The 17305-nt window shown below is 44.5% G+C and overlaps 1 protein-coding gene across 8 annotated transcripts in view; it reads left to right on the top strand.

The window, feature by feature from the left end:
- CCDC30 (coiled-coil domain containing 30) overlaps positions 1 to 17305 on the top strand; it is a 106675-nt gene that overhangs the window by 9694 nt on the left and 79676 nt on the right. For all 8 annotated transcript variants that reach the window (XM_056544658.1, XM_056544660.1, XM_056544656.1 and 5 more), the window contains exons 3-5: positions 11369 to 11551; positions 12449 to 12569; positions 14859 to 15037. In XM_056544658.1, coding sequence (XP_056400633.1) covers positions 11369 to 11551; positions 12449 to 12569; positions 14859 to 15037 — 483 coding nt within the window. The remainder of the gene's footprint in view (positions 1 to 11368; positions 11552 to 12448; positions 12570 to 14858; positions 15038 to 17305) is intronic.

The following is a 17305-nucleotide window of genomic DNA, read 5'->3' as shown; positions in this document are numbered from 1 at the left end:
TCAGAAAGTTAAACAAATTTGTGAATTACTTCTATTGAAACATCTTAATCCTTCCAGTACTTAAACTCACCGATGTGGTCTAAAATGGCAGATGATCCTCCACCCCAAGTGCAGTTGTGCACTTTGAGCTGGGGTGGAGGTCCTGTATTTGTGGGCCACAATATAGGTGCACAACAATGGTAGATGTAAACAATGACATTAACCAACCCTAAAAACTGATGTTAAAATTGAGACATTAGCCAGTATATCCTTATATGAAGGACACACCTGAGCCCGCACACCAACGCCAAGGTTTCTCAAATGGACCTAACAACTAACCTACCTGTTCATGATAAGCAAAACCGGGAACCAAATTACAGCAGCATCAGGTCCGACTTGTAGACTGCTCCCAGGTTAACTCCAGTGTGACTATGCACACATACAATGGGGGGGGGGGGGGGGAGACGGGCTACAAGCCCCACCCTGGTTGGCTAATATAGTGCCGGCCTCACATGTGATGCCTTAATGCTGCCCAGTATGAATAAAAGGGTGCTTTAGTATAAACTTTAGACATCAAAAACAGCTTACATTAGCGTGGTCTGCAATGGCTAGAGATACTCAACCCCAAGTGCAGTTGTGCACCTATGCTGGGGTGGAGGTCCTGCACTTGTGGTCCGTTGCTATGGGCGATCCCCAGCATAATATGCTCAGGTGTGTCCTTCATATAAGGATATACTGGCTAATGTCTCAATTTTAACATCAGTTTTGAGGGTTGGTTAATGTCATTGTTACATCTACCACAGTCGTGAACCTATATTGTGGTCCATAAATACAGGACCTCCACCCCAGCTCAAAGTGCACAACTGCACTTGGGGTTGAGGATCATCTGCCATTTTAGACCACATCAGTGAGTTTGTTTAATGGTTAAGGTTCATGCATCCACACGTTTATCTGGTGTAGGAGGCCATTGCGGTACTTGTGACCGTCCGCAGGCATCCTCCATTGTATGCAAATTATGCTGGGGATCGCCCATAGCAACGGACCACAAGTGCAGGACCTCCACCCCAGTATAGGTGCACAACTGCACTTGGGGTTGAGTATCTCTTGCCAGTGCAGACCACGCTAATGTAAGCTGTTCCTTCCAGTTCTTATCAGCTGCTGTATGCTCCACAGGAAGTTGTGTAGTTCTTTCCAGTCTGACCACAGTGCTCTCTGCGGACACCACTGTCCATGTCGGGAACTGTAAATCCCCATAGCAAACCTCTCCTGCTCTGGACACTTTCTGACATGGACAGAGGTGGCAGCAGAGAGCACTATGGTCAGACTGGAAAGAACTGCACAACTTCCTCTGCAGCATACAGCAGCTGATAAGTACTGGAAGTCTTAAGATTGTTAAATTTACATATCTGTATAACTTTCTAGCACCAGTTGATTTGAATTCTCTTTTTAAATCTGCTGACACTTATGTCTATTTTAGGAACTGTCCAGAGTAGGAGCAAATCCCCATAGCAAAGCTATCCTGCTCTGGACAGTTCCTGACATGGACAGAGGTGTCAGCAGAGAGCACTGTGGTCATGACAGAAAGGAAATTCAAAAAGAAAAGAACTTCCTGTGGAACAAACAGCAGCTGATAAGTACTGGAAGGATTAAGATTTTTAAATAGAAGTAATTTACAAATCTGTTTAACTTTCTGGCACCAGTTGATTTTAAAAATGTTTTTTTTCCAGGGGAGTACCCCTTTAAGATGTCTGCTAGTAATGAATAGAAACCTGCTCCCCTAGATCCAGATCAATGTTCACCAGTATTTGGCTTTCCATCTGTTTCAAAACTACAACTCCCAGCATGCTCTGAAAGCTTTCTGCTGCAAGGGCAGGCTAGGAGTGTTGTAGTTTTGCAACAGGGGTACATTGTTCCATTTACTATTGCTTACGCCTTTATGTTTTTATGGCTGTTATATTTGTGCCACAGATGACACTGATATAGCCCTGAAGGCAAAACACCCTACTAATATACAAAAGAAACTTTACTTTTAAAGGACATCTATAGTGCAAAATAACTTATCCCCTATCCGAAGGATAGGGGATAAGTTATAGATCGCGGGGGGGTCCGAGCGCTGGGGCCCACCGCGATCTTCGGTACGGGGCCGCAGCAATATACAGTGGTCCCTCAAGTTACAATATTAATTGGTTCTGGGACGACCATTGTATGTTGAAACCATTGTATGTTGAGACCATAACTCTATGGAAACCTGGTAGTTGGTTCTGAAGCCACCAAAATGTCATCCAAAAATAGGAAAAGTTGAGGATTAAAGAAAAATAAGTAGATAACTAATATAGATAAAGCAAATCCTTCCATATAAAAGTAAGAAAGATCTGCTGGGAGCTGTAATCTCTGTCTATGTCAGTGTTTCCCAACCAGGGTGCCTCCAGCTGTTGCAAAACTACAACTCCCAGCATGCCCGGACAGCCGTTGGCTGTCCGGGCATGCTGGGAGTTGTAGTTTTGCAACAGCTGGAGGCACCCTGGTTGGGAAACAATGGTTTATATAAAGGAGAGGACAGGAGCCTTCAGGGTCCTATACAGTACACTCAGTGTCCCAAATGGAGCCGCCCTTACTTGGTGTCCAGAGGAGCAGCTAATCCTGGCACAGGTAAGGAGTAGTACAGAACTTGTAGTTCCTCCCTGTACTGTAGGGGGCGCTACCAGACAACAGTCAGTGCATGCACTTCAGTAATACAGGTGATTTACCAGTAAAATGCCCATTCTGATTGGTCAGTTCCTCCAGTTGTAACGCGTTTCACAGATCTGGACTGTCTGTACATTGTATGTTGAGTCTGGTTTCAAGTTACAATGGTCCAGAAAAGACCATTGTATGTTGAACCTATTGTATGTTGAGGCCATTGTAAGTTGAGGGATCACTGTACAGGAAAGGGGGCGTTCCGTCCCCGCATGACGCGGCGGCCGACACGCCCCCTCCATAAATCCAATAGAGATACATGGAGGGGGAGTGTCTGCCGGCTTTCGGCTGGGGACGTAACTTCACTTCCGGCAGACTGCCGCGGCCCCGTCCAGGAGATCCCGGGGGCCCCAGCGCTCGAACCCCCCGCGATCTATAACTTATCCCCTATCCTTTGGATATTGCAAAGCACAGTACATTACACCATTCATCATATTGCACAGCTTCACAGTTAGCAGGCGTATCTACAGAATACACTGCCAGCCTTTAAAGGGGTACTCCACAGCCATAGCATTCGGAGCGTTTTGTTCCGAACGCTGGGTGCGGGCGGCAAGAGGTCGTGACGTCATGGCCAGGCCCCTTGTGATGTCACGCCACGCCCCCTCAATGCAAGTCTATGGGAGGGGGCGTGGCGTGACATCACAAGGGGCCTGGCCATGACGTCATGGCCTCTTGCCGCCCGCACCCAGCGTTCGGAACAAAACGTTCCCTTTAACCCCTTCAGGACCAAGCCCATTTTGGCCTTAAGGACCAGAGCGTTTTTTGCACATCTGACCACTGTCACTTTAAACATTAATAACTCTGGAATGCTTTTAGTTATCATTCTGATTCCGAGATTGTTTTTTCGTGACATATTCTACTTTAACATGGTAGTAAATTTTTGTGGTAACTTGCATCCTTTCCTTGTGAAAAATCCTAAAATTTGATGAAAAATTTGAAAATTTTGCATTTTTCTAACTTTGAAGCTCTCTGCTTGTAAGGAAAATGGATATTACAAATAAAAAAAATTTTTATTCACATATACAATATGTCTACTTTATGTTTGCATCATAAAAGTGACGAGTTTTTACTTTTGGAAGACACCAGAGGGCTTCAAAGTTCAGCAGCAATTTTCCAATTTTTCACAACATTTTCAAACTCACTATTTTTCAGGGACCAGTTCAGGTTTGAAGTGGATTTGAAGGGTCTTCTCATTAGAAATACCCCACAAAAGACCCCATTATAAAAACTGCACCCCCCAAAGTATTCAAAATGACATTCAGTCATCATTTTAACCCTTTAGGTGTTTCACAGGAATAGAAGCAAAGTGAAGGAGAAAATTCACAATCTTCATTTTTTACACTCGCATGTTCTTGTAGACCCAATTTTTAAATTTTTACAAGGGGTAAAAGGAGAAAATGTATACTTATATTTGTAGCCCGATTTCTCTCGAGTAAGCACATACCTCATATGTCTATGTAAAGTGTTCGGCGGGCGCAGTAGAGGGCTCAGAAGGGAAAGAGCGACAAGGGGATTTTGGAGAGTACGTTTTTCTGAAATGGTTTTTGGGGGCATGTTGCATTTAGGAAGCCCTTATGGTGCCAGAACAGCAAAAAACCCTCAAATGGCATACCATTTTGGAAACTAGACCCCTTGAGGTACGTAACAAGGAATAAAGTGAGCCTTAATACCCCACAGGTGTTTCACGACTTTTGCATATGTAAAAAAAAAATATTTTTTTTTCACTAAAATGTGTGTTTCCCCCCAAATTTCACATTTTTCCAAGGGTTAATAGCAGGAAATACCCCCCAATATTTGTAACCCCTTCTCTTCTGAGTATGGAGGTACCCCATAAGTTAACCTGAAGTGCACTATGGGTGAACTACAATGCTCAGAAGAGAAGGAGTCATATTTGGCTTTTTGAGAGCAAATTTTGCTCGGGGGGCATGTCGCATTTAGGAAGCCCCTATGGTGCCAGAACAGCAAAAAATACCCACATGGCATACCATTTTGGAAACTAGACCCCTTGAGGAATGTAATAAGGAATAAAGTGAGCCTTATTACCCCACAGGTGTTTCATGACTTTTGCATATGTAAAAAAAAAAAAAAAAATTTCCACTAAAATGTGTGTTTCCCCCCTAATTTCACCTTTTTGCAAGGGTTAATAGCAGAAAATACTCCCCAAAATTTGTAACCCCATCTCTTCTGAGTATGGAGGTACCCCATAAGTTGACCTGAAGTGCACTATGGGCGAACTACAATGCTCAGAAGAGAAGGAGTCATATTTGGCTTTTTGAGAGCAAATTTTGCTCGGGGAGCATGTCGCATTTAGGAAGCCCCTAAGGTGCCAGAACAGCAAAAAAAAACACACATGGCATACCATTTTGGAAACTAGACCCCTTGAGGAACGTAACAAGGGGTACAGTGAGCATTTACCCCCCACTGGTGTCTGACAGATCTTTGGAACAGTGGGCTGTACAAGTTTTCATTTTCATGGACCACTGTTCCAAAGATCCGTCAGACACCTGTGGGGTGTAAATTCTCACTGCACCCCTCATTACATTCCGTGAGGGGTGTCGTTTCCGAAATGGGGTCACATGTGGGGGTTTTTTTTTTTTGCGTTTGTCAAAACCGCTGTAACAATCAGCCACCCCTGTGCAAATCACCTCAAATGTACATGGTGCACTCTCCCTTCTGGGCCTTGTTGTGCGCCCCCAGAGCACTTTGCGCTCACATATGGGGTATCTCTGTAGTCGGGAGAAATTGCGTTACAAATTTTGGGGGACTTTTTTCCCTTTTACCTCTTGTGAAAATTTAAAGTATAGGGCAACATCAGCATGTTAGTGTAAAAAATAAAAAAATTTTACACTAACATTCTGGTGTAGACCCCAACATTTCCTTTTCATGAAGGGTTAAAGAAGAAAAAGCCCCCCACACCTTGTAACGCAATTTCTCCCGATTACAGCGATACCCCATATGTCGCCCTAAACTGTTGCCCTGAAATACGACAGGGCTCCAAAGTGAGAGCGCCATGTGCATTTGAGGCCTAAATTAGGGATTTGCATAGGGGTGGACATAGGGGTATTCTACGCCAGTGATTCCCAAACAGGGTGCCTCCAGCTGTTGCAAAACTCCCAGCATGCCTGGACAGTCAACGGCTGTCCGACAATACTGGGAGTTGTTGTTTTTCAACAGCTGGAGGCTCTGCTTTGGAAACAGTGGTGTACCGGACGTTCTTATTGGGGGAGGGGGGCTGTGTAAGGGTATGTGTATATGTAGTGTTTTTAACTTTTTATTTTATTTTGTGTTAGTGTAGTGTAGTGTTTTTAGGGTACAGTCACATGGGCGGGGGATTACAGCGAGTTTCCCAGCGCAAAATTTGCTGCATCTCAAGATGCGAGAAACCCACTGTAAAAGCCTCGCCCATGTGAATGTACCCTGTACATTCACGGGGGTGGCGGGGCGGGGGGGGGGGGGCTTGCATCAGCTGTTGCAAAACCACAACTCCCAGCATGCATGGTCTGTTAGTGCATGCTGGGAGTCATAGTTTTGCAACAGCTGGAGGCACACAGGTTAGGAAACACTGAGTTAGAAACAGACAATGTTTCCCAACCAGTGTGTCTCCAGTTGTTGCAAAACTACAACTCCCAGCATGCCCAGACAGCTGAAGGGCATGCTGGGAGTTGTAGTACGGCAACATCTGAAGGGCCAGATGTTGCTGAACTAAAACTCCCAGCATGCCTGGACAGTCAGTGCATACTGGGAGTTGTAGTTTTGCAACAGCTGGAAGAGCACAGATTGGAGACCATTATACAATGGTCTCCAAACTGGGGCCCTCCAGATGTTGCAAAACTACAACTCCCAGCATGCATGGTCTTTAGTGCATGCTGGGAGTTATAGTTTTGCAACAGCTGGAGGCACACAGGTTAGGAAACACTGAGTTAGAAACAATGTTTCCCAACCTGTGTGTCTCCAGCTGTTGCAAAACTACAACTCCCAGCATGCCCAGACAGCTGAAGGGCATGCTGGGAGTTGTAGTTCGGCAACATCTGAAGGGCCAGATGTTGCTTAACTAAAACTCCCAGCATGCCTGGACAGTCAGTGCATGCTGGGAGTTGTAGTTTTGCAACAGCTGGAAGAGCACAGATTGGAGACCATTATACAATGGTCTCCAAACTGGGGCCCTCCAGATGTTGCAAAACTACAACTCCCAGCATGCCCAGACAGCCAAAGGCTGTCTAGGCATGCTGGGAGTTGTAGTTTTCAGACTCCTAGAAGCAGCAGTGAAGATCTTCACTGCTGCTTCTGAGGACCATATACTCACCCGTCGCTGCTCGTCCACGTGGCCGGTCCTGCCGCTGCTCCTCGGTCCCGCCGCTGGATCAGGTAAGTCCGCCGGTCCCCTCGTGTCCCCCCCCCCTATCCTGCAGGTCCCCGCGAGCCCCTGCAGCCTTCGTCCCCCGTTCTGCCCGACTTCCAGGGGCGGGCAGTGCGGGGGATCTGAACTTTCACCCCAGATCACTGTGATTGGTCCACAGGGACCAATCACAGTGATCGCTGACCAGGACCATCAATCGATGGTCCTGGGGGTGAAGCAGAAGTTGTCCCCTGCTGGAAACAGCGGGACTTCTGCCAGTTAACCCGTGCGATGCTGCGCATCGCCGGGTTAACTGAATGTCATTTATAAACGCCGGGATGCGCGAACGCACTGCACAACCCGGCGTTTATATATGACATTCTGCGGGAAGGGGTTAAAGGCTGGCAGTGTATTCTGCAGATACGCTTGCTAACTGTGAAGCTGCGCAATATGATGAATGGTGTAATAGCATTAAAGGGGTACTCCGCTGCTCAGCGTTTAGAAGAAACTGTTCTGAACGCTGGAGCCGGCATCAGGAGCTTGTGACATCATAGCCCCGCCCCCTCATGACATCACGCCCCCTCAATGCAAGTCTATGAGAGGGGGCGTGACTGCCGTCACGCCCCCTCTCTTAGACTTGTATTGAGGGGGCGGGCGTGATGTCATGAGGGGCAGGCTATGACGTCACAAGCTCTCGGTGTCTGCTCCAGCGTTCGGAACAGTTTGTTCCAAACGCTGAGCAGCGGAGTACCCCTTTAAAGGGGTTATCCATAAATTTTTTTTTTTTATATATCAACTGGCTCCAGAAAGTTAAACAGATTTGTAAATTACTTCTATTAAAAAATCTTAATCCTTCCACTACTTATCAGCTGCTGAAGTTGAGTTGTTGTTTTCGGTCTGACAACAGCGCTCTCTGCTGACATCTCTGCTTGTCTCGGGAACTGCACAGAGTAGAAGAGGTTTGCTATGGGGATTTGCTTCTACTCTGGACAGTTCCCGAGACAGGTGTCATCAGAGAGCACTTAGACAGAAAAGAACAACTCAACTTCAGAAGCTCATAAGTACTGAAAGGATTAAGATTTTTTTTTATAGAAGTAATTTACAAATCTGTTTAACTTTCTGGAGCCAGTTGAGATATATATATATATATATATATATATATATATATATATATATATGTATGTATGTGTATATATATATATATATATATATATATATATATATATAAAATTTTCCCTGGATATCCCCTTTAAGAGTGCAATAGGCTTAAGTGCAATACTGTACATTACAATATTGTGATCAGTGCAATATTGAGAATAGTGATACAAATTAGTCCACTTTACAAATAAATATAAACAATAAAATAAAACACATCACTAGCACTCGTGACAGGGAATATTGCGAGTTCACGTCGCTTTTTGCACAATATCATTTACAATAGTGATGATTTCTATTGTATAATTGCACAGTGTTGGTCGTACATTTCTAAGGATTCATTTCCCAGTATTTACTGTACCCACCACCACTCTCTACTGGTTTTAACATTTTGTCCACATGTGGTGTTCATTATTATTTTGACTATCAAAAGTTAAGTTTTATTGGATATTGGTAGGATGTTTTACCTTCAGGGCTATATTGTTGTTTTCCCTTCCCTTATCCATTGACTTGTTGGTTGATAGATGACATTGATCTCTGAATAGACATGTGCTCATCTGCATCCAGTGTTCCTCTGGCTTTAGCAAAACTACAACTCCCAGCATGCCTGGACAGCCTTTGGTTGTGGGATCTGGTGTTGCTCTTATTAAATCGGTGGGTGATATTATAAGCATTGACTATGGGACGACATCCTACACGACCACCCGACCATGTCTATCATCTGCACAAGACATGTCCCTAAACATTTGCTGCTTCCATCTCTTACATGTTGCTTCCTACTAGGGATCGACCGATACTGATTTTTTAGGGCTGATACCGATAATCTGTGAAGTTTGAGGGGGACACTCCATAACTGACTCTATAAAGGGGGACACTCCATAACTGACTCTATAAAGGGGGACACTCTATAACTGACTCTATAAAGGGGGACACTCTATAACTGACTCTATAAAGGGGGACACTCCATAACTGACTCTATAAAGCGGGACACTCCATAACTGACTCTATAAAGGGGGACACTCCATAACTGACTCTATAAAGGGGGACACTCCATAACTGACTCTATAAAGGGGGACACTCCATAACTGACTCTATAAAGGGGGACACTCCATAACTGACTCTATAAAGGGGGACACTCCATAACTGACTCTATAAAGGGGGACACTCTATAACTGACTCTATAAAGGGGGACACTCCATAACTGACTCTATAAAGGGGGACACTCCATAACTGACTCTATAAAGGGGGACACTCTATAACTGACTCTATAAAGGGGGACACTCCATAACTGACTCTATAAAGGGGGACACTCCATAACTGACTCTATAAAGGGGACACTCTATATCTGACTCTATAAAGGGGGACACTCCATAACTGACTCTATAAAGGGGGACACTCCATAACTGACTCTATAAAGGGGGACACTCTATAACTGACTCTATAAAGGGGGACACTCCATAACTGACTCTATAAAGGGGGACACTCCATAACTGACTCTATAAAGGGGGACACTCTATAACTGACTCTATAAAGGGGGACACTCCATAACTGACTCTATAAAGGGGGACACTCCATAACTGACTCTATAAAGGGGGACACTCTATAACTGACTCTATAAAGGGGGACACTCCATAACTGACTCTATAAAGGGGGACACTCCATAACTGACTCTATAAAGGGGGACACTCTATATCTGACTCTATAAAGGGGGACACTCCATAACTGACTCTATAAAGGGGGACACTCCATAACTGACTCTATAAAGGGGGACACTCCATAACTTACTCTATAAAGGGGGACACTCTATAACTGACTCTATAAAGGGGGACACTCCATAACTGACTCTATAAAGGGGGACACTCCATAACTGACTCTATAAAGGGGGACACTCTATATCTGACTCTATAAAGGGGGACACTCCATAACTGACTGTATAAAGGGGGACACTCCATAACTGACTGTATAAAGGGGCACACTCCATAACTGACTCTATAAAGGGGGACACTCCATAACTGACTCTATAAAGGGGGACACTCCATAACTGACTCTATAAAGGGGGACACTCCATAACTGACTCTATAAAGGGGGACACTCCATAACTGACTATATAAAGGGGGTCACTATGGCTGACTATATAAAGGGGGTCACTATGGCTGACTATATAAAGGGGGGCACTATGGCTGACTATATAAAGGAGACACTATGGCTGACTATATAAAGGGGGGCACTATGGCTGACTATATACAGGGGGACACTATGGCTGACTATATAAAGGGGGACACTATGGCTGACTATATAAAGGGGGACACTATGGCTGACTATATAAAGGGGGACACTATGGCTGACTATATAAAGGGGGGCACTATGGCTGACTATATAAAGGGGGACATTGGCTGACTATATAAAGGGGGACACTATCGCTGACTATATACAGGGGGACACTATGGCTGAGTATATAAAGGGGGACACTATGGCTGACTATATAAAGGGGGACACTATGGCTGACTATAAAAAGGGGGACACTATGGCTGACTATATAAAGGGGGGCACTATGGCTGACTATATACAGGGGGACACTATGGCTGACTATATAAAGGGGGCCACTGGCTGACTATATAAAGGGGGACACTATGGCTGACTATATAAAGGGGGACACTATGGCTGACAATATAAAGGGGAACACTATGGTTGACTATATAAAGGGGACACTATGACTGACTATACACAGGGGGACACTATGGCTGACTATGTAAAGGGGGGCACTATGGCTGACTATGTAAAGGGGGGCACTATGGCTGACTATATAAAGGGGGGCACTATGGCTGACTGTATGAAGGGGGCACTGGCTAAATATATACAGGGGGACACTATGGCTGACTATATAAAGGGGGGCACTATGGCTGACTGTATAAAGGGGGGCACTGGCTGAATATATACAGGGGGACACTATGACTATATAAAGGGGGACACTATGGCTGACTATATAAAGGGGGACACTATGGCTGACTATATAAAGGGGGGCACTATGTCTGACTATATAAAGGGGGGCACTATGTCTGACTATATACAGGGGGACACTATGGCTGACTATATAAAGGGGGACACTCTGACTGTACATGTTGGCACATGACTCTCCCTTATTGTCTTTATTCTATATTTTAGGTGCATGTTCAGTCGGAGGACATCGTTGGCAAATTAAAGGAGAAGGGATTTAATCCTGGGACTTCTACAGAAGAATACTTATGTTTCCTCTGGGACCTGTATCAGATAGCAGAGAGCAAGTTACAGACCTGCAATAACAATCTGGAGGAGCTGAAACTACAACAAGCCGAGGAGATGAAAGAGGTGAGAACCATGTGACCTGTGTTCAGCCTTTAGTGTGATGTCATTGTATGGAAACGATGACATCACTGAGACACTTCATGAGTATACGTGTATTTAGACTACAGCAGATGCCAGCACTGTTGTTGCCCATAGATACCTGACTGGTTGCCGTTGGCAGTTGCACTATTTGTATAGAATATGTTACCTGTAGAAAGGGAATATTCTACATTCTTATATACTGAGTGTTTCTGCCCAGAAAAAATCCTTCAGATCTAAATCATACCTAAAGTTCAGGTCATGCAATTTGCATGACCAAAAAAAAGTCTTGTAGCGCCCCGGGCACCACTGGTGCACCCAGAAAGCCGATTCTGCAGGTTAAAGGGGTACTCCACTGGCCAGCCATTCGGAACTAAATGTTCCAAATGCTGTTTTTGCACTGCCGGGGTCGGCCACACCCCCTCCATGCAAGTCTATAGGAGGGGGCGTGACTACCGTCACGCCCCCTCCCATAGACCTGCATTGAGGGGATGTGTTCTTGACATCACGAGGGGCGTGGCTGACCCCTGGAACACTATGATGGCCAATGGAGTACACCGTACACCGAATGCTGGCCAATGGAGTACCCCTTTAAGTGCTCAGAGTTTTGTGCACTGTTTGCTTCTCCTGTTCCTAAACTCTGAATGACAACTCTAGCAGTCTCCTGATTGGACGTCTGAGCTGTCAGTCAGAGCTGAGATTAGGAGCCAAGGAAGCACTACATGAAGACGTGAAGGATCCGCCACCTAGGTACTGGTGATAGCGGTGCCCATTTTTTCTCCTATATGGAACTGGCAGCAGTCAAGTGAGCTCAGGACTGCTGACAGGTAGGTTTTCTTTAAATAACTTATTTGCCTTTCCCCCCCCCCCCCTCTGCTCTAGGTGGAGAACTATGTAGCTCACATCAGGAGCCTCACTGAGGAGAGGGAGGCGCTCACTACAGATTTTGAGAAGGAAAATATACAATTCAGGATTGAACTAGAGAAGTTGCAGATTCAGCAAGGTAAGACTAGACAAGATTATTGAGGGACATTTATCATTGCTTTGGTAAGCGAGTTCTGTAGGCATTTTTTATTTATTTTTTTGCTTATGTGGGACATATTTATCATACTATCACAGGGGGTTGATACATAGCACAAATAAGCCCAAAAAATTTACGTGAGTTTATTACATTTTATTTTACCACTTTTTCCCCCTAAATGTACTAACCTATTTATTTTTTCTTTCCGTTTCAGATCCATTTATCCTGTGGGCTACTTCAGATTTGGTGGACTACGATGACCGGTGGTTTTTTTGTTTAATTTTAGCAACATTTTGTAATGAGGGCTTGTGGGGGAGTGTTTTTTGGTAAAAAAAAAAAAAGTTTTTTAAATGTGTTTTTTATTTTATTTACTTTACAGGCTTAGTAGTGGAAGCTGTCTTATAGACAGAGTCCATTACTAAGCCAGGCTTAGCCTTAGCCCCAAAAACAGCTAGCGCTAACTCCCAATTATTACCCCAGTACCCTCTGCCACAGGGGTGTCGGGAAGAGCCAGTACCAAGAGGCCCGGAGCATCAAAAATGTCGCTCCTGGGCCTAGGCAATAACAGGCTTGCATTATTTAGGCTGGGGAGGGCCAGAAACAATGGTCCTCCCCCACCCTGGTAACTTCAGGCTGTTGCTGTTTGGTTGGTATTTGGCTGAGAATAAAAATATAGGGAACCCTATGCGTTTTTCTATTATTATTTAATTATTGATGAATAAAAAATAAAAAAAACGCATAGGGTTCCCCATATTTTTATTCTCAGCCAAATACCAACCAAGCAGCAACAGCCTGATGTTACCAGAATGGGTGAGGACCATTGTTACTGGCCCTCCCCAGCCTAAATAACACCAGCCTGTTACCACCTAGGCCCGGGAGCTCCATATAAACAATAAAAAAAAAAATAACACTGGTCATCGTCGTAGTCCACAGGATACACGGATCTGAAATGAGAAGGAAAAAAAAAACAAGGAAAATAGGTTAGTACATTTATTGTAACCCACCCACACCACACCACATGACTACAACTCCCAGCATACCCTTACAGTAAGGACCTAATGGGAGTTGTAGTCATGCAGCAGGGCTGGGGGGAGATGTGCAAGCGAGTGACAAGCTTGTCACCTGCCCCCACTGCATGACTACTACTCCCAGCATGCCCTTACAGTAAGGACATACTGGGAGTTGTAGTCATGCGGCGTGGACAGGTGACAAGCTTGTCATCCGCCCACCCATCTAACACACTCCCCCCCCCCCCCCCCCCCCCCCGTGCTGCACAACTACGATTCCCAGCATGTCCTTATAGTAAGGACATGCTGGGAGTTGTAGTAGTGTTGCGTGGGTGGGAGATGTGCGGGTGGGGGACAAGCTTGTCATCCTCCTGTACATCTCCTACCCGCTTGTCCCTCCTTGCCTGTGAAAATGAAAGTAAAATAAGTCTCACCTGCGACTTTTTGTGCGACTTTTTGAAAATACTGTCATAGGCAAGTTTGTACGCCTGGTCGGTCCTTACTTACACTTGCGACTTTTATTTGCTTACATGCGACTTTCACTATGTTAATTCCAGGACCACTGCAAAGTAAAAACTGAAAATTGCTTAGGTAGGACAGATTGGTATTTTTTGCTTACCCACAAAAGTCGCACAAAAAATTGCTTAGGCACACGTGCGACTTTAGTAAGCGAAAAAAGCTGCTTAAATCCCTTGATAAATCTCCCTCATTATGTTTGTTCAGATTTAAAATTGTGGTATTAAAGGAGTAGTCCGGTGCGCACTTTTCTTATTTTATCCGGTCCGGGCTGCAAAAAAAAAAAAAGAAAACAAACTTTCTCTTACCTGACAACGCGTCCCCGGAGCTCCGGTACACTCCGGTACAGGTGTACGGTCACCGGGCTGTTTGCTTCTTACTTCCTGTTATTCAGCCTATCATCGGCAGAGGCGGGACATCGCTGCGGCATGTGATAGGCTGAAGCTCCGTGTGACGTGCCGGGCTAACAGGAAGTAAGAAGCAAACAGCCCGGTGACCGAACACCTGTACCGGAGTGTACCGGAGCTCCGGGGGCTCGTTGGCAGGTAAGGGAAAGTTTGTTTTCTTTTTTTTTTTTGCAGCCCGGACCGGATTAAATAAGAAAAGTGTGTGCCGGACTACTCCTTTAAAGAGTCAGACACCCATGCATTGTACAGAGAGGCTGCTGCTGCAGAAAATACTCTGTGCTATAACTGTTTTCTCTTCTCTTTTTGGAGATAGGTTTCTTTAGTGTTTTATGTCATTTTAGAATCCCAGCTGAAGGAAGTGGAAGAGATGCTGGACCAAGAAGGGTTAATAGAGATCGCCCACAGCAGCCCCAGCGAGCAGATTGCCTACCTGCTGGTGGAGAGAGCCACACTGCTGGAGAAACTTGAGCTTCTGGAACAAAAGATGGACTCGGAGAACATGAGCGATCAAAAACGACAGGTGCAGAGATGGAAGTGTCCTGTAAGGTTTATATCATCTGACGCCCGATAATCAGAAAGTAGTGCAGAAAGTAGTGTACTAGGCCCGTGGGTTTACAGAACTGAAACAGTGAATTGTTATCCGTAACCCTTCCCTGACTCATTAGTATCTGGCAGTGGCTTGTCCGTTTTTTTTTTCTCCTCGCCTCCTACTGCTATAAATTTTTTTTTTACTTTCTTTTTTTTATTTTTTATTTTTATAATTTTATTGAAATGTGAATAAAGCAAAAAAAAAAAAAAGTGCAATCACAGACATATATGCCAACAAGGTAATACATAGAGCAGTAAAGAGGTATAAATGCATTAAATGCAGTATGATGCAGTCTTTGAACAAAGATATAGAAACACACACAGTGATCCCTCAACTTACAATGGCCTCAACATACAATAGTTTCAACATACAATTGTCTTTTCTGGACCATTGTAAGTTGAACCCAAACTCAACATACAATGCTACGGACAGTCCAGATCTGTGAAACTTGTCAATGGCCGAGAGAACTGACCAATCAGAATGGACAATTTACTGGTAAAACACCTGTATTACTGAAGCGTATGCACTGACTGGTGTCTGGTAGCGCCCCCTACAGTACAGGGTGGTATTACATGTTCTGTACACTTTACCTGTGCCAGGGTTATCTGCTCCTTTGGACACCAGGTGAGGGCGGCTCCATGTTACTTTTTTAGGACATTGTGTGTACTGTACAGGACCCTGAAGAAGCTCCTGTCCCCTACATAAACCAGTGTTTTCCAAGCAGGGTGCCCCCAGCTGTTGCAAAACTACAAATCCCAGCATGCCCGGACAGCCTTTGGCTGTCCGGGCATGCTGGGAGTTGTAGTTTTGCAACAGCTGGAGGCTCCCTGCTTGGAAAACACTGACATAGACAGTGATTACAGCCCCCAGCAGATCTTTCTTACTTTTATTTGTAAGGATTTGCTTTATCTATATTAGTTATCTACTTATTTTTCTTTAATCCTCACTTTTTCCTATTTTTGGTGACATTTTGGGGCTTTAGAACCAATTACCAGGTTTCCATAGAGTTCTGGTCTCAACATACAATTGTTTCAACATACAATGGTCGTCCTGGAACCGATTAATATTGTAACTTGAGGGACCACTGTATTATGAATTACATGAACTCTAGTCTCACAGCAAGATGGAGGAACACGATGGAGGAACTAGACTACAAAAGGGAAGGAAGGTTTCAAAGAAGGGACCCCTCAACTGAAAAGAGATAGACAGAAAAGAAAAAATAAGGAGAACCAAGAGTGCCCGAGGACAACCGCTTGGTTAAAGGGGTACTCCAGTGGAAAACATTTTTTTTTTTTTTTTAATCAACTGGTGCCAGAAAGTTAAACAGATTTGTCAATTACTTCTATTAAAAAAAATCTTTACCCTTCCAGTAGTTATTAGTAGTTATTTCCTCTGTAGTATGCTACAGAGGAAATTCTTTTCTTTTTGAATTTCTTTTTTGTCTTGTCCACAGTGCTCTCTGCTGACACCTGTTTGCCCGTATCAGGAACTGTCCAGAGCAGGAGCAAATCCCCATAGCAAACCTATGCTGCTCTGGACAGTTCCTGACATGGACAGAGGTGTCAGCAGAGAGCACTGTGGACAAGACAAAAAAAGAAATTGAAAAAGAAAAGAACTTCCTGTGGAGCATACAGCTGCTAATAAGTACTGAAAGAATTGAGATTTTTTAATAGAAGTAATTTACAAATTTGTTTAACTTTCTGGCACCAGTTCATGTAAAAAAAAAAAAAAAAAAGTTTTCCACCGGAGTACCCCTTTAAGACAGAGGGAGAATATTAAGTCGAAGGCAAACTGCACCAATCCCCCAACACTTTAAAGGGGTACTCCGCCCCAAGACATCTTATCCACTATCCAAAGGATAGTGGATAAGATTGCGGGGGGGCCCGCCGTTGGGACACCCCCGTGATCTCCCTGCAGCACCTGGTGTTTGTTTAGAATGGCGCCAGGCCACCCCAATGTAAGTCTTTGGGAGGGGGCGTGGCGGACGTTATTTTTTTTTTTAATAGTATTGAATATACCATTTAATGTATTAAGAAACTAACAACAAATAAAATAATAACTTGTGGGATGCAATGGAAGAAAGCAGCGGCACCTTTTATTTTTTGGTATGAACGACATGTAAAGGGGATTTCCAACAGTGAACATTCATCCCACCGCTACTCTGGTGACGTGCCTGTACATATGATGTGATGTGCATAT

Source organism: Hyla sarda, chromosome 10 (assembly GCF_029499605.1).
Source record: "Hyla sarda isolate aHylSar1 chromosome 10, aHylSar1.hap1, whole genome shotgun sequence".
NCBI classification, from domain to species: Eukaryota; Metazoa; Chordata; class Amphibia; order Anura; family Hylidae; genus Hyla; species Hyla sarda.
This window is presented reverse-complemented; position numbering and strand designations above follow the sequence as displayed.